Genomic DNA, 22796 nt, shown 5'->3' with positions numbered 1-22796 from the left:
AAAGGGAACTCAGTGGGACTCTTTTCCCTTCCCCACAAGGGAGTCTGTGCTGGGAGATTCTTTCCCCTTACCCACGTGGGAGTCTGTACTTGTTCTTCAGTAAATGTCACATTTGCTATACCATCTTTTGTCCATAGTTTTATTCTTTGCCTCCACAGGACAAGAGCCCAGGACACCATCTTGCCCAGGGGAACACGGCGCAATCCAGTCCAAAAACTCCGTATCAATACAATATCAGGCACATAAGTTACACTGTCTTATTTAATCCTTACAACTACCCTATGGGGTGGATATTATTATCCCTATTTATAGACAAGGGTATTGAGTCTCAGAGAAGTTAGCAATTTTCCAACAATAAATGAATGGAAGATGCAAGGTTCAAATTTGGGTCTCTTAATTTTGTGAACTTTCTACTGCACTGTGACAATTCCTCAAGGGGCACAATGAAAGAAGCACACTTGGCACTGGACCTCCTGAAATAGGAATAAAAGGTCCTGGTAGATGCTAGTAGCCTCCATTCACTGCATTTGTTCAGTCCTTCCTTATTCATAAATTCATGAATTTTTAAGCAAATAAGCATTTGTTTAACAAGCATTAATGAAAGACTTAGTAAGACACCTGATACCACTGAGGAGAGGATAAAGTGAAGAAAAGGGAAGTGGGGAGGGACATAAAGATAAAATATTCAGGATCCACCTTCAAGGAATTTAGGAAATCTAAGTCTCATATATAAATAACTATAAAACAGTGAGAATATGTTGGGTCCCAGGAGAAATACAAGTTAAGATTAATTCCTGGTATGCCTTTGAAATACAGGTATGATGTTGAAGGGTAGAGATGTAAAGGGAGAGTATTCCAAAACAGAAAATTATAATTTGGAGGGACATTTGCCATAAAGCCATTTTAGAACCTCTCTTGTAGATTAACCAAGTGAAGGAGCACAGAGTACTTTATTCTTAGGAGGAACCCATGGTCAAACGAAACATAGATGGCTGAAATGTATTCTTCATAGTCAAAATAACATCCTATCTAATAAAGACAGAATATGCAAATTGACTGTCCCATGGTCACAAAGATGGCAGCGCCCAGTCCCCTCAGCCCCACCGAAGTCCCCCAGTCCTTTCAGCCCTGCGGGTGGAGGGAGGGGGGAAGGGTGGCAGGCACATGGTGTGGCCGAACCCACCCTCAGCCCCCCAGCCCCCCAGCCCCCCAGGGCTGGCCTGAGGCACAGGCAAGTGTCAGATGGCGGCTACCCAGCCACCCAGGACTGCCTGAGGCTCAGGTAACCAGGGCCGGCCAAGACTTGTGCTGCCAGCAGTGGTAGCAGCAGAGGGGAGGGGAGAGGCTGAAGTCCCCCAGTCCTTTCAGCCCAAACTGATTACTATCGCAAGTGGACCGAGAAGGTCTTTCAACAAGTGTGAGAAGCAAGTGTGAGAAACAAGTGAGAGAAACAAGTGAGAGAAGCAAGCCTTGGTAGAATCGAGGGAGAGCCAGTAGGCTCAGGGCCACTGCCACCTGGGAAGGCCCTCAGAGCTTGGTTCTGAAACTGCAGGCACCCACTCCAGCACCAGCTGGGGAGGAAGCACCGCTGCCGCCCACCCAGTGCCAGGTCCCTGGTTAAGGAAGCGGGTCCAAGTCACAGTTACGATGCCTGGCGGGGCTCTCTCACCTCAGACCATCATGGCTGAGCTCTGGTGGGGGCAGCGAGCGCCTCCAGGATCACTGTCTGTCCCTGGACCGCCTGTGGACACCGGTGGAGCTGGCGCAGGTTAAACATTTTAATGAAAATGGGACGCCTGCACCCCACACCGCCACACCCCGGTCCCCAGCGAGGAGAGGGCAGCAGGATCAGGGGAACAGCCTCGTGACCCAGTTAGGAGGCACCTTGGCTCAGGAGGGGCTGGGAGCAGAGGGCCCTGGTCGCTGGGCTGACAGCACGAAGGACCCAAGGTGCCTCCAGTCGCCATCACCCGCCCAGCGCCGGGCCGCAGGCCCTCACTCCGGAGCTCAGCCATAGGAGGCACTAGCCCCAGGATGTTTTTCCTGTTATCTGGCTGGAAGTACAGGAGGCAGTTGAATTAGAGTCATGATTGTAATTTAATTTCTCCAAACTCAGAGCTATTTTCTTTCCAAATACATCAGGGGCCAGGAAACATTCAAAGAACTGGGGAACCATTCCCAAGTCAGGAAGGGAAGTGACAGGGTGTATACTATTGCTATGAATACAGTATTTCCTACTGCTTACAACATATACAATGTAATGTATTAGATGCCTTCCTATCACATTAAGTATATATTCTCATAGAGTAATGAGCAGGCAGGCAGAGGTGGTTAGGAGCGATCAGGCAGGCAGGCAGAGTGGTTAGGGGCGATCAAGCAGGCAGGCAGTTGAGCAGTTAAGAGCCAGCAGTCCCGGATTGCGAGAGAGATGTCCGACTGCCAGTTTAGAACCAATCCCACAGGCAGTCAGACATCCCCCGAGCGGTCCCAGATTGGAGCGGGTGCAGGCTGGGCTAAGGGACAGCCCCCACCCCAGTGCACAAATTTTGTGCACTGGGCCACTAGTATTTTAATACAGTGGGGCCTTGACTTACGAATTTAATTCGTTCTGAGACCAAGCTCGTTAAGGAGCTCGTTAACTCAAATTACTCTATCAACTCAATGCAAAACATCGGCCGAGAGACAGCTGGTATCTCAAAAAACTCATTAGTCGGGACACTTGTAAGTCAAGGCCCCACTGTACTTCTCTAGGTAACAGAGACTTTTATTTTCTCCATATTTTTTTAAAGAATTTGAATTGTACAACTGCTACAGCCTGCTACTGGGAGTTAGAGAGGAAGGAGAGAAGGAAGCTCCTGATTCTGATTTGCTATTGATCAGTTCGTGGTACTACATATTGGGTTAAGAGGGTGGGAAATATGGTGAGAAAGACCATGGATTCTGACACTCATGATTTGAATATGATTAATTTTTGAGACCTCAAGGTGATTCCTTCTTTACCCCCTTTTCACTTATGTCAAATAAGTCTAATCAAGAGGGACTAAAGTGAGGGCAACTTTCCAAAACTTTTTGTTTTGTTTGTACATAGCAGGTTGGATCTTCACAGTGGGTTTCAAGTAGCTCAGCTTGATAGGATGTGGTAAGGGAAGCGGAAGGGGAAGTGGAAATAAAGCTAAATAATGGAAGCTTAGACTATCAGATTATGGAATTTAGATTTTCTGTAGTAGGAAACTCAGAAAAGTTTGGATCTTGACTTTTGTGGGTTGTTTTGTTTTTGGTTTGGTTTGTTTTGTTTTTTAACATAACTAGAGTCCAAGTTAGAGGAAATAAGTTGAAACAGGATAGTACTTTTTACAATTTTAGAAATAAACGTTATACATAGAAATGTTATAGGGCCCTAGCTGGTTTGGCTCAGCAGATAGAGAGTTGGCCTGTGAACTGAAGGGTCACAGGTTCCATTGAAGGGCCGGCCACAGGTTCGATTCCAGTCAATGGCACATGCTAGGGTTACTGACTCAATCCCCAGTAGAGGGCGTGTAGGAGGCAGCTGATCAATGATTCTCTCTCATCATTGATATTTCTATCTCTCTCTCTCCCTCTCCCTTCCTCTCTGAAATCAATGAAAAATATTTATAAGGGAATGAAAATAAAAGAAAATGTTATAGGTAATTGTTTTATTTTTAACCTCTTTCAAGAGCTGTTATATTTTCAATCTATGGTTTCCATAGATTATTATTGTAACAGTATTGTCAGGGAGTTAATCCCAAAATCAGTCTCAAGAGGGTCAACAAAATTGCAGTCTAGCTAACATTAGAGGTATCCAAACAAACATTTACATATTGCAACTGTCCCTCTGACTAGAATTTATTTCCTGTCCCAATCTCACAAAGGAAATAGTCTCTCCTGATGTTTACTTTGATATGGAAAGTCACAAAATTAATTGTTTCTTTCCTTTTTAAGAGCATGCTCAAACTGGAGGCTTTTGATATCTCTCTGCAGCCCAGCCATCTCCCAAGTCAGATTTTAATAAGGTGACCAATAACCTTTTGTTTCAAAATTGGATTTTGCAAAAAAAAAATCAAAGGTGGAAAAGTTTCTATATTAAATATTGACTATTTTTAAAGAGCTCTCTTTCTCTTATCCCTCCTCTCTTCCTCTCCCCATAAGTTGAAAGATACTAGTGAAAGGGTTGAAAGCCTTTAAAAAGTCCATTCTAAATGTTCTTTTCCATTTAGATTTGTTCACTTTTCTCTCCTGGATTATAATAGTACAGTTTTAGTAGCATTACATCTCAGATAATTCTACTTGTTGAGCAATTAACATTTCTATTTTTCAGGTCATTTAAAACCAGTACATGTGTGTACTTCAAGTATTTTAATAAAATTACATTTACTTATAATTTTGACTTTGAGATGGTCTATAAGAGTCCAATCTAAAATAAAATGCAATTTGGTGGCTATCCACAAACTAGGAAGAGATCCCTCACCAAACCTCAACCATACTGGAACCCTGGTCTTGGATTTCCAATATGAAAAACTGGGAGGAAGTGAATTTCTGTTGTTCATGTCACCCAGACTATGTATTGTGTTATTCAGGCCAAGCTGACTAATACACTGACTGTCCTCATTTTGTGGATTAGGATGCAAACTGAGAGGTCAAAATTGGCATTTGAACCTGTGTATAACTTCAAAACCTACTCTTTGGGTAGCCCTCTGAATTTTGAGCCAGAAAATACTAGTAATGAATATAAAGAGTCTTTAAAAAAGATACAAAGCCCTTCCTCTGTTGCCATGTGTATTTTTATTTTTAGCAGATACAGATAAAGCCAGTTGATTTTGCTCATTTCTATTTATTATCATCTGATTTTTGTGTGCTAACCGGATGTCATTATTTGAGCTCTCAGAATTCCAGGTTAATGTTAAAAAATGTAGTCAATGCTCCTGAAATTGCAATGCTGAAAAATCCAAGAAGATTTATTCATGCTGTATTTGTTTTTTGTAAAACATACTAAATACAAAATATCCCGTTTTGTGCTTGAAATTAATTGGCAGTGCCTCATTAAACCATATTAAAATTAACGTCTATTAATTGGATTAGAAATTCAGTGAGAATGACAGCTGCTAGTGCCTTTTACAGTTACTCTGTTTTTCTATAATCCATATGGCAGAAATCACATAATGTTTTTTTCTTCCCATTGAAGTAAACACTTGAGATGAAAAGATTTGACTCACTGTGGTCAGGGTATGTGCATTTATTTTCTTTCTTTCTTTCTTTTTTTCCTTTTTTTTTTGGTAAAAGCTGAACTATCTCCTCCCCCTCTTTCACAGGTTTTCACCAGCCATATTTGTGTATCTGATTAACATCGTCCCATCATTGTGGATTCTTGAAGTGCAACATGGGAACCAGGTACATCCTTTTGGAAAATAGAAAAGTGGAACATTCAGCAATAAACTACTTTCATATTCTAATCTGATTTGTGTCAGAAATGTACTTTTCTAAGGAACTGGATTTATTAAGAACTGAATAAAAAGAGGTAATCAACAAACGGAAGCAAATTCGTGATCTGTCAAAACCAATAAAAATAGTACATTCAAGATTTAAGATTATATAATTAATTAACAATTTGTATTAGGATTTGTTCCTAAGACACCCCGCCTCCCCCAATATGCTAGAGTTTACATGAGGGTGTAAAAATTTGTTTTTAACCCTTGCAGGGTCAATGAGCTCCTATATGGAGCTAAGAATATGCAGGGCTCCATAATCTGGCATCCTACAAAATAACATTTTTAGGAACCACAAGAACAAAACCAAACCCTATCATCTGTACCGTGCTATATAAATGCAATCAAATTTGGAGGGTCTATCTGAGATTATCTTAAATACAGACAGATTACACGAGATTCACTTTTGAGGGCCCCATGAGCTATTTTAAGGAAATAGGAAATCTGCTCTAGAGCCCCAAAATAACATTAAAGATGAGGACTCATGAGACCCACCATGAGGAAATGTGGACTATATGTATTAGAACCACACTGACCTAGAAAATAAACCATGGCTTTCAATCAGAGACCCCAGTCTATATACAGACAGAGGTTCTGACTTTAAAGTGAGTTGCTTCTTACTTGAGCAATCTTACGCAGCAGGCTCTAGGCTGGATTCAGCCATTTATTATTAATGTGCCTGTACAACACCGGGGAGGTCGTTAGTAACATCCATCGGACACCAGCCTGGACTTCACATCTTTAGGGTTGGGGTTACAGGACTATGTTTTACAGATAAACTATAGTTATGATATAATATTATCTTATTACCTTCACTAATAAAATACGTTTGGTAAGATCTGTGAGAATTTGCCCCTGCGCAGATTTATTTGTTGCCATTCATCATTTTATAGCAAAGTTAAGCCTCCTATATATGTTTAAGATATTGGAACCTAGAAAGAAAATACTCCAAATTTGAGGCACACAGAGGGGAAGTTAGCTCTGTGGACTGTTTTTGAAAAATTCCACAAGCATGTACCAATAATACAGGCATTAAGGAAAACATTGATCTGCCTTAAATCTCCTGCTTAAAAAAACATTAAAGTGATAGGATATTTCTATCCCTGTAGAAAAAGTATTTATGTAACTGTAGATTGGTTGGTTCAAGTTATCATGACTTTTAAAAACTGTACCATAGGGAGTTAGGGGACTGTTTCAATTTTCTTGCTGCTTACTACTTTCAGGGGTATGGAAATAAGTTGGCGATTTGAATCATTTTTTCCCTTCATATCCAATTCTATGGCATGGCTATCATCCACAATAACAATTCATTTCCCCAAATGCTTTTATAATATAAGTGTATGGCACAGTTAATTGATATACAGGTCAAATCCCATTACAACAAATAGCCTGCAACCAAAAGCTCTCTTTTTAATAAAAAAAAAGATTTTTTGAGCCGCAGGCAGTACTTCTCTCATTTTTTATACTACAAAAGAAATTGGACCTTTAGTAGTAATGCAATTGACTTATTTTGACATGAAGAATTAAAGTGAATGCCCAAAGACTGGATTGGGCAGGGTGGGCAGAGACGGAAATACCTGGTAGAAAAAAAGTGAGAGAAAAAGAGACAAAAAGGTATTGGAATGGCATTTAAAGAGATAAGAAATGGCAGAATAAAGGAATTCTCTTTGTCTATTCATTTAAGAAATTTTGGGTTTAATAATAATCACTTTTCCTGTTTATGTCAAAGTATTCTGAGGCATGTTTTCTCATTTATAAATCCAGCAACTAAATGAGTTCAGCACGGTATATACACTTCTGTTTTATACAAGAGGACCCCAAGACTCAAAAAGATTAAGTACTTTTCTCAAGGCCATACAGCTAATCAACAACTTTCTGGGGCTTAGGACCTATGGCTTGACCCCGACTTGGTTAAACACACTGCTTTTCTCAGTTATGTGTTCCATGTTTTAGAGGACTTACCATCAAAATCATCTAAATTCTTCTTGATGGGAAAGAGAAATTTAATTTCCTTTCACTTTTTCCATTTACTTTGAATCCTAAATGTTCTAACCTATGAGTTGGCATTAGGAAAACATTCTGACCTACTTCAGGCAGACATTCCTCTTCAATGATCAATTATGTACTTTTATTTCTGAATCTGGCAAGGTCTGCATGAATGGAAACAAAATGGTTATGACAACAATTATGGCCTTACCTCTTAGGTTTACTTATGAAGTGGTACAGTTAAAGCAATGGAAACTTGCTGGTCTTGATGGAGTCAGTTTGGTTTGACCCAAAGGAATATTTTTGAAGCTAATAAGAGTTTTTAAGACATAGACCATAAAAAAGTGGCTTGTTGGCACCCAGATCATCTACATGAATTCACCTACATGGTGCTAATGTAAACAATCCTATATAATAAAGAGCTAATATGCAAATGGTCATCACACCCTCGAGCCCTCATGTCAGGGCTGAGGGACCTGAGGCTAGGCCAGGGGACCTGAGGCCGCACCTCCCCCACCCGGCGGGACTTGACGGGGGACCTGAGGCTGTCCCCCTGCCCTGCAGGGCTTGATGGGGGTGGGGCCAGCTGGGTCTGGGTCTCTCATGATTTCGAGGCGCATGGGTGAGCAGGGCCTTGACTCTGGCATGCCCCAGACTCTGACAGGAGGGAGATTTTCATATACATTTTACTAATTTTCTTTCATCTCTGACACTTCTATTATAGAGAAAGGGCAAATAGCAATATTAAAATATTTCTTCTAATTAATTCCCTTTTAATGTGCATGAATTTCATGCACTGGGACACTAGTATTACCATAAAAACAATAAAGTCAGATTAGGTTTAAGAAGTCAAACCAGTTGGTCTTTGAAGTCCTAATGCAGCTGCCACTTAAAGTTTCATCAATGTATCATAAGCAGAATTACGAGAGTGGAGAGGGACTCAGGTTGCTTATAACATCAAATATGGATGACAGCTGTTTGCTACTAAGTTATCTTATACTGCAGTGCAGGTAACTTCTTTAAAATAAAAAGATAACTATGGAGTTTTAGTGACAAGGATATAAAAAAAATCAAAGGTTTTTGGTCAAATTTTTGGTTTTTAACTAGTCACAAAACTACTCTGCCATTAGAATTTATTACTTGGTTCAAATATCTAATTTTTTATCTTTATTATCTTTTCTTAGAGCCTTAGCAATATAAAAAAAAGTGTGCAAACTGTTGTATTTTACTCTTAGAGATTTGGCACATGGCCATTTTTCTTAATTATTCTTGTCATCTCACCTATAACACTAGTACTTTTGATAGAAGGTAGGAAAAAAATAGCCTCTTGACAGACTTTATTTTCTACTTTTTAAGAGAATGATTGATGAAGTATCCAAAATAATTAAGAAAAATACACTTCTTACAGCTTTAGTATTTAAAAAATAGTTTCTCTTGCGGTAGCCGGTTTGGCTCAGTGGATAGACCGTCGGCCTGCGGACTGAAGGGTCCCAGTTTCGATCCGGTCAAGGGCATGTAGCTTGGTTGTGGGCACATCCTTAGTAGAGGGTTTGCAGGAGGCAGCTGATCGAGGTTTCTCTCTCATCTATGTTTCTAACTCCCTATCCCTCTTCCTTCTTCTCTGTAAAAAATCAATAAAATATATTTAAAAAATAGTTTCTCTCAAAATCCAAACGTGTGATCATGGATGAGTAGTGGTGGTGGTGGAGTATGTTTCACAAGTATGTTAGCCCTGCAGCTGTTTAAAGAAATCTTAAACCTTATTATTATTATTATTTTACCCATTTGTGAAATAATCATAGGTACGGTTACATTTTTTAAGTGCCACCTCTTTCCTCTCTTACTTTCTCTACCTCAGATTCCTAGCATCTGGCTGGATAAAAATCATGCACAGCTCACTTGCAGAAATTTACATGCAAAATCAAGGAAAAAGAAGGAGGAAAAAGAAATCTATTTTAGGTCTATTATCAAAATTTCTATAAACTTAAATTGACCTCTAAGCTGATACTAAATCTATATTTTGGTGGGCTAATGTTAATTTTTTTATTATTACAGTGCTTAACAGGCAAGATGGAAAAATAATTGGATCATCTACTTAAACAAAATGGTATTTAGGTAAAGAGGCTTCTTGGGACAAGAAACAAACTCTTAGAATGAATGCTTTGACCAGGATCATGCATGTCTTATTTTACAGTTGTTCCAGGGTTCAAAATGGAACCCCATTGATCCATCGATGAATTCTACAGTTCTCTACAATGAACTCAGAGAGTCAACATCCTCATAGACTTGTGGAACAATAAGACATATAGTTGAACAATTAAAAAGTGGTTTTCTATCTCAAGCATATAATCCGAGTTTTGGGAATGTGTATGCATACTGTTTAAATTCCACATATCTGCTCATAATTCCTTAGATATATTGCAGCTATTTTCCATTTTATCTATTGTGGGTGTTTTTTGTTGTTTTTTGTTTTGTTTTGTTTTTGACATATTGCCTTTTTACAAAATTCTTAGTATTGTGGTAGCCAATCTGAAGGAATGTCGCAGAATACCAGCAGCAAAGAAGACTTCAATCAAACTCTGATGTCAAGTGAACAAGCCCATGGAGGCGATAGTCTCATTGAGACGGTAAGAGCTTCCCCACAGTATATTAGAAGGATGCAGCAAAGCTTCTCACCTGGCAAGGACAGGGTGCTCCAGACCTTTCAGCTCGTTCTAAGGAAATTTGCTCATTGTTTGTTTGACTCAGGAATTTGCAAAATAATTGTATTTTTGGTTTAATTAAGCATAGTTAACATGCATAGCATAATAGACATATATATGTACATATACATATATATGTATATTTACACACACACATATATATATATCAATAGATATGTTTAACTTGCAGTATTAACAAACTTTTAATTCTTAGGTCAGACAATATATGTATAAAGTGAGATACATATATTCGATAAGGGATGATGTAAGATTGGGATCTGCCCTACACTGTTTTAGGTGTTCATATTAATAAAATAAGAAAGGTTTCCAGCCAAAATTGAATCACTTCTTTGTTATTCACATGCCTGATATTTTGAAAACTAACCATGGCCCTATTAGAAAATAATATATGGGAGAGATCAAGGCCAACGCCCCTACCATTGAACCACATTTCAACAATAAGGCTATTAATTCTGTGAGGTTTAACAGAACTAGCCTTGGGTTCTAATTAAACTCCAATCACAACTTACCAATACCACTTTGAACAAACCACTTAAGTCTCTGTATCTCAGTTTTTTTTTTAAATCTGATAATTGAAAATATTAATATATTTCACGCTAGTATGCTTCCTGTAAGAAATAAGATGTATGTGAGGTCTCATAGAAGAAATATAAAGAAGTGTGCAAATGAAAGATTATTAATTTTCATACATGGCTTTGATCAGGTTAGCATTCTGACTTGTCTTTTATTTTCCCTCTACCCTTGCACTTGACATCAGCAAGTGATCTAAAGGGATAAACAGATTTGCACAAACATAGTTAAATTACTGCATAAATCAGTTGGAATCACTATCCAATCCACTTGAGACCTACGCTTTGTAGTCTTTAAAAGATCATAACTTTGAGGGTCAATGATATACTTTCAAAACTTTTTGAAAAGTAGGCAAGAAATATTATCCAGAATACATAAATGGAATGTAAATTTTTCTTAGAGTCCGAGAATAAAGGTAGACTATAATGTGATTGTTTCTGAACTTTTGAATAACATGTCAAATATTCAGAAAAAACTTTATAGTTATTCTCTTTATTTACACTTATGTAATGATTAAACATTATTATATATTTTCTCATTTGATATAATAGCGCTTTAAAACGATAAAAACAAGAGAGAAGATTTGTACCATGCTAAGATATTCCCAGATTTGTAAATTCAATCTTAAAATTGCTGAAAGAAAAATATAAGGAAATTTTTAATTTTAACATGGGAATTTTAAAAATTTGATATGTGTTATATTTAGTTACAAAGAATAATAAAATAAAAAATGATCTTTAAAACTTCATAAAATTGGCCCTTTAAGTATCATTCCAAAGAATCCTACTAGCGAGTGTACGGTTTTAAGTACTTCTAGTTATAAAGCTTCTCATTTCAAGGACCAAATTAGCTTTTTAAAATTTTTCAGAGTGTTCAGTTAAAGGAGTTTTACTTTCTTTAGTAAGTGAAGAATCATCCTCTGAAAGTAACCTTCCACAGAAGCTAACTCTTGATTGAAAGCCATGGTGAAGAAAGTATCTCTCTCAAGGTGGCAACTCATAATCCTTTTGTCTGTATGGCATTTCTGTTAAACAGGCCAAAGTGTTTGTAAATAACTTATCTACAGTATGTGAGAATGCTAATGCTAATAATTGGAAGATGGCTTCTACCTATTGGAGGCACAATCACTCGGGACCAACTCTCTGAACTTCTTCTTTTGTTTGTGGGGACAGCTGCTGACATACTGGAATTCACAAGTGAGACTTTGGCAGAAAATACTGTGAGGTAAGCAGTGAAAGGCCCTGCAAGGAAAAGAACTTCTTTTCAAGGTCAAAGCCCACACAACTGTCTCTTTGTTCCATCATTTCTATTCTGCATGAATAAGGATTTTTAGTAAACTATATGCCAAATGGTAGAATCATAGAATTTGATGCTGTGCATATACATATTGGGTACCAGCCCAGTGGAGATGAGATAGAGATAGAGACAGAGATAGACTTTAATACAAAAAGGAGGTTTCCGCCAAAGAAAAGGGGCAAATAGTATTTTCTACGAGTGAGACAGAAAAGCTCTGCATGTCTGCAGGCCCCCAGGTTAGGCAGGACCATGGTTATCTAAACATCTTCTGGAGATGGATGACCATCACTAGCTCCACTTTCACACTTTCAAGTGTCCAGGAACGTAGTAAGATCCTCTTCTAGAGCATAGCATAGCTATAATTCTAAGAAAGCACCTAGAAGAGACTTGGCAAAACCTCTCCCCTACCCAGCTGGGAAATTTATATTCCCTGGTGTGAATGGAGAATGGAGAATATTAGGTTTCATTTTACTAAATTTTATTTTTAGTCAGTTTTTTTCAAAGTGCCCAAGGCTTTCTGGAGTAGATGCCTATAAATTAAAACTTATTGAGTTGGTACTTTATTTTTGCCACAAGCAAACAAACCCAGAATCCATGATCACAACTGTTTATGAAACTACTTTCTTACCATAAGGGATTTAAATCTCAGTGCCTGAATGTACTTTCAGCTTGGTTTGCTTTGCACTATGCTATAAAAATAAATTGCAATGAGGCTGGCTTTTAATGCTAGTTTACTGTATGCTGTGTGTTTCTCAAACAACAAACCATAAAGCTGAACAAAATACACTAAGTGAGTAAAATAATACCCCAATTATAGTGCAAAGTATATTTATAACCACAGGTTACCTTTACATGATCATTTCTTGTCTCATTTATACTTATTTTTCTTATACCTCATTAAGTGGGCATAGAATTTTAAAAATAATCCAATCTAAGTTGATCTAATATCCTCAAAATGTTTATTTTAGTTTCATAGTTAATACCTTCCATTGGGTCAGTAATTTTCATCATAGGACTAACTTTCAGATACTTTAGGATACAATACAATGGAGTTACAAGAAAAACACAAAGAAATCCCTACCAAGTACATAAAACAATAAATAACTACAGGTACAGTGACAGGAACAAGAGAATATAAAGGTAATTAACTACACCTCTATAGAAATAAACACAGAAATGCTAAATATTAAGGGGGTAGGAGGGATATTAGGTAGGAAATGGGGTATTCAGGAGGGATACGAATGTCATGATACATTCATTTTTCCACCCACTGTTGACTGATTATCTAGTATGTGCCAGGTAATGTATTGGTCAGAGATTGGGGAACAAAAGGCGAGCAAATGATGAGAGAAAGGACATACAGTTCTATCCCAACTGAGGCAATTTCAATTCAGCAATTTCTCCTGATCAGAATGTTTCATAAATCTCCCCCCCACCCCCATTTTAAGCTTGTATCATGTCCTGAAGATGGGATCCAATAAATTATGCCATGGTTTTGGTTTTTAAATTTCTTTTCAGATGGAAGTAACTTTACTTTTAATATAACTGCATTGTGTCCGTGATCTTCAGTAGTCTCTACTCCATTCCTGCATGTTTCCGTCACTCTACTCAAAGACTCCAAAATCATGGCCCAGAAAGAGCCTAGAGCTTTTTCCCTCCTAAAACTCACCTCCCAAATTCTGATTTCACCTCAAGGCCCATCTATATTGCAAGAATTGACACTGCTAATCTCCCTTTCTTCAAAGGAGAGATTTAAATCCCTCCCATTATGGCATAGCTTTTCCCTGTGGTCTCAAAAAGACAATCACAAAGAATAAATTTAATATACACAGAAAGAATATTTACATGTAGTACCAAAGAAGGCAACTTCATTATAATTTACTTAGTGTTATCTATATTAGTACAGTATTTTATTTTCTATTTTATTTTATTCCATAGTTTGGGCTGATTAGGAAAAAGCCTGCAATGATATGTACATTCCAATAATATCTACCTCTTTCCCACATCCTGACTAAAAACTCAAATCCAATTTTTTAACCTAAATCAATTTCCTTCATTTATGCCCATATGAAGTTAGTCTGCCTTATTTTTATAAATTTACATACTGCAATTTTTTCTTAATTACTTGACTTATAGAGCATAAAAGTCAACTACTATAATTCAATGGTTCAATGATATTTACTAAATGTATAGATTTGTATAACCATCACCAGAATCTAGATTCCTTATGGCTCTTTGCAGTCAATTCTTACTCCCACTAGCAATCCTAGGTAACCATTGATATGCTTTCTGTTGTTTTTTAAACTTCATGTAAATGGAATCATGAAATACATAGTCTTTTGTGACTGGCTTTCTCATAGCATAATGCTTTGGGGTTAACATTGTTGCATCTATCAGTAATTTTAAATTGCTGAATAGTATCCCATCATATACCATATTTTACTTATCCATTTCATAGTTGATATACATGTATTGCTATTTTCTTGCTATTAAGAATGATATTGCTATGAACATTCACCTACAAGCCTTTGAATGGATCTGTTTTCTTTCTATTGGATAGATAACTAGAAGTAGAATGACTGGGTTTTATGTTAAGTACATGATTAACGTTTAAGAAACTTCAAAACTTTTCCAAAGTTGCTGTACCTTTTTATATTCCCACCAACAATGAGAGTTCCTTTTTTTCCTCACATCCTCAATAACACTTTTTTTCCCCAATCTTTGATGATCACCATTGTAGTGGGTTCATAGAAGGATCATATTGTGGTTTTAATTTATATTTTCCTAATGACTAATACTGTTGAGCATCTTTCCATGTACTGACTAGACTTTCATAAATCTTCTTTTGTAAAGTATCTGTTCAAATTTTTGCCCATTTTTCATTGGACTGATTTATTATTATTGAGTTATGAGTTATTTATATATTCTGGATACAAATCCTTTATTATATGTATAAATGTAAATGTTTTCTCCCAGTATATTGTTTTTTATTATTTAACTAGAGGCCCAGTGCATGAAATTCGTGCGGGGGTGGGGGGTCCCTCAGCCTGGCCTGCACCCTCTCAATCTAGGATCCTTCGGGGGATGTCCGAAACTGGCAATCGGACATCCGTCTCACAATCTCAGACTGCTTGCTCCTAACTGCTCACCTGCTTGCCTGCTGGATGGCCCCTAACTGCTCTGACCTGCTGGCCTGATCACTCCTAACTGCTCTCCCCTGCTGGCCTGATCACCCCTAACTGCTTTCCCCTGCTGGCTTATCACCTCTAACCACCTCTGCCTCGGCCCCCGCCACCGTGGCTTTGTCCAGAAGGACATCCGTAAGGATGTCTGGAAGACGTCTGGTCTAAGTAGCGTCTTACCCTTTCATTAGTATAGATGTCATTTGAAGAACACTTTAAAAAGTTATGATATAGTCCCATGTATCTATATTTTTTCTTTTATATAGTACTTTGGGTGTCATATCTAAAACATATTTTCCTCACCTAAAATTAGAAATACTCTCCTCTGTAATATTTTTACTGATTTTTTTTTTGGGTACTATGAGGTAAGGTTCTAAGTTCATTTTTGTCTTGTTTTGTTTTGGGCATTGTTCCCGTACTATTTTTTTCCCCAGCTAGGACCAATCCTCTTAGCACCATTTGTTGAATAGACTATTCATTCCCTATTAAATTGCTCTGGCATCTTTGTCAACTGATCACATATGTAAGAGTTCGGGTTTTTTTATGGACATTCTATTGGGTTCTATTGCTCTTTATGTCTATTTTTATGCCAGTACCCCATTATTGTGATTACTAGAGTGTTATGGAAAGTTTTGGAACTGAATTCTGTAAGTCTTCTTGAGTACACAGGCCGATGCTCTATCCACTGAGCCAAACCAGTCAGGGCTTGTAAGTCTCCTAACACTGTTCTTTTTAAAAATTGTTTCAGCTACTCTAGGTCCTTTTTATTTTCATAATTTTTTATAATCAGTTTGTCAAATTCTACAAAAAAATCTGTGGGAGTTTTGATAAGAAGTGTATTAAATATAAGCATCAATTTGTGAAGAAATGACATCTTAATATTGTCTTCCAACCTATGGAAGACATTATCTCATATTTTATTAAAATGCTCCTTAATTTTTTTCAACAATGCTCTGTAAAATATTTTGTTAATCCTCACCCAAGGCTATTTTTTCCATTGAGCCTGCAACTGAGTCATGTGCCCTTGATTTTTTTTTTTTTTTTTTTTTTTTTTAGAATGGAAAGGAGGAAGCGAGAAAGAGAGAGATTGATGTGAGAGAGACACGATGATTGGTTGCCTCCTTCATGTACCCCAATAAGGCCCAGGAATTAATCCGTAACCCAGGTATATGCCCTTGACCAGGAATGGCACCCATGTACCTTCGGTGCCAAGGAAGACCACCACCTTGATCTCTGAGCCACATTGGCCAGGGGTGCTTTGTAATTTTTAATGTACAGGTCTTACACTGCTTTTCCCTCTCTACACTAGTTCACCCAGTGCTTAACATCTCTCCTGTCTTTTGTTTCAGTAGGGGTGAATTCAGTCTCTCTCCACTATTGCAACAGTCTTGAATACAGTCTTCCTTGCCTTATTAACTCGGTTGGGTCCAAATTGTCTTTGACATAGCTGAGCTGGAAGAATATGGGAACATCCCATGGGCAAGAGTGCCTCAGACTCTACTGCTCGTAACTAAAGCTCTACCAGATTTTCATGAACAAATGTTACTCAATTTATAATCCAGAGATGTAAAGTGGTTTTTGTTTTGTTTTGTTTTTTTAAAAAAATTGTCCAGGATTAGGTATGTTTGTTGGGGAGAGGATTTGCTGACTTTCTCATTCTGCTACAGCCACCCTCCAAACACTGTAACAAGTCTGAATTTCAATGTCATTGCCAGGAAGAGTTAAGCCGTCATTACATCTTTGGTGATCAGTCTATTCAGTCTTTTCCGAGCACAGATCATTTATTAAAAAGAACAAATTTGTTCCGATAGCATTACTGTTGCTTTACTGTGAGTGACTGACCACACAAAGAAGGGTTTTCTTATGTTTACACTATTTTCCTTTTATTTGGCTCTTTTTGCCTGGTGAAACATTTCTTCCAGGCTAAATTAATGATTTCATTTTCTTGTGTTTTTTTTTTCTTCTCTCTCTCTCTCTCCTTTATCTTCCACCTCTCCAAGAGGCTTATTTACAAAAGCAAGATGAATTTTATTCATTGATTGTCTCTTATCTACAGGGATATTTACACTTCCAAACAGAAATAGTTAAGCAAATTAGCAATGTCTGACTTTATTTTTATTTTTATCACTTAATAGATATGGTGCACTGATGCACCAAATTCCAGTCTTTCACCTACTCAGTTTTCCAAGTATAGAAGTGATGCTCACATCTACAATTATACGATTCCAGAGCCTTTGTCTCTTTATGAATAGAGTCCATTGTCTGCTTACATGCTTTTCAGTTGACATTTATGGAGATAGATTATACGTGAGAAAATGGGGCAAGACAATTGCGGGAGACAGTTACATAATGCAGATAATGTTGGACAAATTCACTCCAAAAGTCCTCTACAATTTTTTGAGTGTTTGCCATTTAAATTCAGTGATTTATTTATATCCTAACCTTTAACCTTTCTCAGTAATTTTTACTGTTTGATTTAATAATACAAATTTGTCTGCTTCAAAAATTATCTGGCCATCATTTTCAAAGTTATTTTAATAACTTTACTAATAAGTTTCCCAACACACACATTCTCCCTTATTTTGTGTGTGCTCAAATAAAACTTGCATATGCAAAAAACATGCATTTATTATTTTAGGATTAGAATTTGGGTTACTTAGGGCTAGGGTTAGTATATTTTTTATCCCTATTTTGTATAATAAAATTAAAACACGAAGAATTTAAGAAGTATGTTCACATAATAAAAATATGACTACTAGATAATATTTATTTATTACTTGCTGTGTTCCAAGCACTGTTCTAAGGATTTTAGTTGTGATAAGTTATTTAGTTTTTAGAATAACACTATGAAGTAAATACCATCATTTAAATCATTTTTAAAAAATATATTTTACTTTAAAAATATTTTTATTAATTTCTGAGAAGGAAGAGAGAGAGATAGAAGCATCAATGATGAGAGAAAATCATTGAATGGCTGCCTCCTGCATGCCCCACACTGGAGATTGAGCTCACAACCCGGGCATGTGCCCCGACAGGGAATTGAACCATGACTTCCTGGTTCATAGGTTGATGCTTAACCGCTAAGCCATGCTGGATGGGCATTCCCATCATTTTTTAAGCTGAACAGTGACAGGTAAGACAAGTTGAGAAAGTCTCAAGCTCAAATGAAAATAAAGGCAGTAACTAAGTTGTAGTGATCTTTCATAGTCTTTACGGAGTATTTATATGGAGAGCTTTATATGTTTAATGTATTTAAGCAACATACTTAATAAAAATATCATATAAAATACAATAGCTACTAGTGTTACCTTCATGTCAAAGATGGGTATACTATAGCATATCGTTATTAAGTTAGTTCTTCATATTCATGTAGCTAGTTAATGATCAGTCTGGGATTGGAGGCCCAGATCTCTCTGGTGAGGGTGGAGCTAGTATTTGAACTTGAGCAACCTACTACTAGAGCTTATGCTTCCCCAACACTTTCTGCTGCCTTAAAGAAAAATTGTACGTGAGTTTTTGGTAGAATTATTGAAGTTTTGGATTAGAAGAAACTTCAAGAGTGACCACTTATTTTACATCTATTATAAAATCCTTTCCAAAAATTTCTCAATAAGTTTTTTCCAGCCTTTCTTTGAAATTTTTGCTAACAGAGAATACACTACCCCAGGGGCAGGTTATTCTATTTTAAGTTAATATTATTAGAAAGAATTTTCCTCTATTGGGATGAAATTTGGATTCTTATAAGTGCAATTGAAGTCCTTTCAACCTGAATTGGCTCCCTGAAGTCACAAGAAATAAGTTTAATTTATTTCCCACATGATAGCCCTTTAAATGTATGAAATGAAGTTTTAAAGGAATCTTCTCTAGTTTTCAGTTTCTTGAACTACTCCACATATAACATGGCTCTGAGTTATCTACCATACTGTTCCTCTCCTTTGAACCAAAAAGTTTTTAATTGTTTCTCCTAAAACAAAGCACAACATATAACATTTCAGATATATTCTGAACATTGTAGAATAGAACAGGAGTACAACTTTCCATTTCCTTCATGGAAATAGTATAGTATAATGGCTGAAAGGGTGGATGCTGAAATCAGCTATGTAGTTTTGATTTATGCACCCACCACTTATAATCACGTGACTTCAAACAAGTTTCTTCAACTCTGTATGCCTCAGTTTCCCCACTGGTCAAGTAAGAAAAATAGTGTATGTACTATGTAGAGTTGTTATTAGGATGATGTGTGATCATAGAGTTAAACACTTAGAAAACTGCCTGCACATAGTTCAGACACTATAAGCAAAATTATTTAAATATTCAGGTACTTGTTGAAGGCCTACTATAGATAGACATTGACATTGCAAAGAAGGAAAAGTAATTGATTGTGCTCCTTAGGCATTTCCACTTAAAGTGCTAATCTTTATTCTTCTTGTAAAGCAACTTATGATTGCATTTGATTTTGGAAAATCATAAATCATGTAGCACTGTACACTCATAATTAGATAATAGTAAGGAAACACACTTGAGTATTCTTATGACTGTTTCGGTGAAATGCTACCTCTTTTATCCTATTCTAGATTATCCAGTCAAGATCTTTTGGGATCCTGACCGTGTCTCCTAGAATGTTGGCTTCCCATCCAACCTCCATGTCTTATGTGCATATGGGAAGACTTCCATCAATGTTGGCAACCAAGTCATTGATGAAATACAAAGTAGAACAGGATCAAAGGCAGAGCCTGCAGCAACCCATTAGAGAGCTCTCTTTGGAGAGTCATTTTACGCAGTTAGGACGCCACCGAACTATACTCATACCCAAAATATTTCTTAATCTTCTTAATAGGAACACTATGAGAGGCTTTTCCTAAGCTTTGGTAAAATCCCAATGTCAATTATTAATTTATATATCATTACCTGCCTGGTAATCCTACTTCTATTTAAAAGAGAGAGAAAATAATCATAGTTGAGTGCTAATTATTCTTAGGTTACCTGTGCTGACTCCTCGAAATTACTGTCTTCCATAAGACCTCTCAGAAATCTTTTAAACAGTCACCTATAATCTAACTAAGGATTAATAGTAAGTGTGTCTTTTGTAGTTTAAGATATCCTTCTGCTTCATTTTGAAAGTTAGGACTTCAATTATTTATTTATTTATTTATTTTGTCACCAACCTTGTCTCCGCCATTAACTGCCAAGACAGATAACGATGGCTTAGAATTCTCATTTAGAAACTCTCTCTGAGTTTTGAGATCTAATTTTTGAGCCACTCAATATTTGAAGCCTTTAAAGGTATTCCTTACAATCACCTCATGCATTTTGATTTCAATTTCTCTTCTCTGAGGCTTTTTTTTCTCTCTCTCTCTCTCCAGTCTGAAAACCCCTCTTGACAGGGAAGTTGGCAACAAGATCTGTTATTACACCACTAACCTGAAAATGATCACTGATATTTTTGGTAAAAAAAAAAAAAAAGTGACTTTGATACTTTGAAATATGTTTTATATTTTTGTAACCTCTATTCTTCATGACTTTAGTCTTCCAGACTATTCTTCTAGATATAGGACATTTGTATATTTGCCAAGTGTGGGTCTTTCTTTTGTACATTCAAAAGTTTCTTCCATAGATATTTGGTGAGTGTCTATTATTGGTCAGGCACTGTGCTAGGCACTGAGGATACAGAGGTAAATCAAACAGTCATGTTCCTTGACTTACATTCTAAAATCTGGTATAAATCTTTGATAATTGGATTTATCTCCGCACTTGTTTTCCAAATGAGGATAGCTTTCTTTTAATGCTGAGCTTTTACTTGTTGGGCATCGTCTAGCACTTTTGAGATATATTTTAAAGTTTGAATCTTAGGATCTTAGAAGAATTTTCACTTTTTCTCCTTGAAATTTCTTCATATCAGCCCTCTGAGTTTCCAGTTCAACATCTAACATTTTCCCCAGCTTTTCTCTCTTTTAATGTTGGCATGATTTTGCAAAACTAAAGGCAGCAACATGGCTTTGCCATAATTCACACAGATGTTGGCACATGTGGTGGTCAAGGCTAACCTCTTTGACTCTGTGTTTTCCCCCTTCTTTTACATTATTCCATTGTAATTATGCATGGATTTTTCATGGATTTATTATATCAGCAAAATATAGTAAGACTTATTAGGGTATACTAAAATATGAGAAGAAAGAGGAAAGAGTTCTCCTTTCTGCATGTGATCATATTTTAATTGCTAATTTAAAATTTGTCTGCATTATAGGAATAACCCTAGCCTAGTCTATGGCATCCTTTGTATTTGGACCTGGAGCATGCTTCAGTTTCCACTTGACCTGGCAGGTAAGTGTCTTGATGTTCTCTCAATGAAACAGAAAATTACAACTCTTGATCCTAAATTAAATAGAGCTAAGGAGGCATTTAAGAGAATTGTCATTTTTATCTTTTGATATCTCAGTGTTAGTTCCAGTTCAGTTTAGATGAAAAGTAGATTAAAACTTAGGAAAGTCATCTGCAGATTCACTCTGATACATGGTGAGTCTGAGAAAGTTGAGAGGATGAGAGCATAGCTTTATATTCACGTCATACAGTGGTCCCATCATTTAACATTTGTAAGCCTCCTGTAACTTAGTTAACACATCTGTGTGACAGTTTTTCATCCATGAAATGGAAATGATAATCATAGTAGTAGGGTTGAGAATTTTCTTCCTTCTGACAGCAGAGTAGTATTCCATTGTGTAACTGCACCACAGATTTTTTATCCATGTGTCTACTGGTGGTTACTTGGGCTGCTTCCAAATCTTGGCTATTGTAAATAATGCTGCTGATTTTTTTTTATGGCACCCTACTTGATGCCCCATATCGTAAGTAATATTAGGGCAAATATATTGCAATAGTTAAGATTTGGAAGTACCCAAGTGCCCATCAGTAGATGAGTAGATAAAAAAACAACAACCTGTGGTACATTTACACAATGGAATACTACTCAGCCATAAAAAGAAGGAAATCTTACCTTTTGTGACAGCATCGATGGACATGCAGAGCAGTGTGCTAAGTGAAATAAGCCAGTCAGGGAAAAGACAGGTACCATATGATTTCATTTATATGTGGAATCTAATGGACAAAATAAACTAACAAACACAATAGAAGCAGACTTAGAGAGACAGAGACTAGACTGACAACTGTCAGAGAGGAGGGACTGGGGGAATGGGTGAGAAGATGAAGGAACTGAGCAAAGAAAAAAGAATACATTGACACAGAAAATAGTGATTATCAGAGGGAAAAGGGGGTGGGGAGAGGTAGAAGAAAGTAAAGGGGGAATAAATAGTGATGGAAGTACAGTTGACTGGGTGGTGAACACACAATACCATATACAGATGATGTATCAAAGAATTGTACACCTGAAACCTATATACTTTTATTAACCAATGTAACACCAATAAATTCAATAAAATAAACATAAAAAAATAAAATTTTCTGCATCTTTTTTTTTGGCTCACTTTGATAGGCCTAGTCATTTCAGGGGTCATTTTAAACCTTAGCATCTATGTTTCTGAAAC

At 36.9% G+C, this 22796-nt stretch overlaps 1 protein-coding gene across 1 annotated transcript in view; it reads left to right on the top strand.

The window, feature by feature from the left end:
* Window positions 1–22796, top strand: part of TMEM26 (transmembrane protein 26) — a 42389-nt gene that overhangs the window by 13631 nt on the left and 5962 nt on the right. Inside the window, 5 exon segments of the mRNA XM_006759373.2 lie at window positions 5328–5406; window positions 10001–10114; window positions 11816–11853; window positions 11855–12004; window positions 21503–21579. Coding sequence (XP_006759436.1) covers window positions 5328–5406; window positions 10001–10114; window positions 11816–11853; window positions 11855–12004; window positions 21503–21579 — 458 coding nt within the window.

Source organism: Myotis davidii, unplaced genomic scaffold, assembly GCF_000327345.1.
Source record: "Myotis davidii unplaced genomic scaffold, ASM32734v1 scaffold655, whole genome shotgun sequence".
NCBI lineage: Eukaryota > Metazoa > Chordata > Mammalia > Chiroptera > Vespertilionidae > Myotis > Myotis davidii.
The sequence above is the reverse complement of the archived record's forward strand: the minus strand, read 5'-3'. Positions and strand labels throughout refer to the sequence as shown.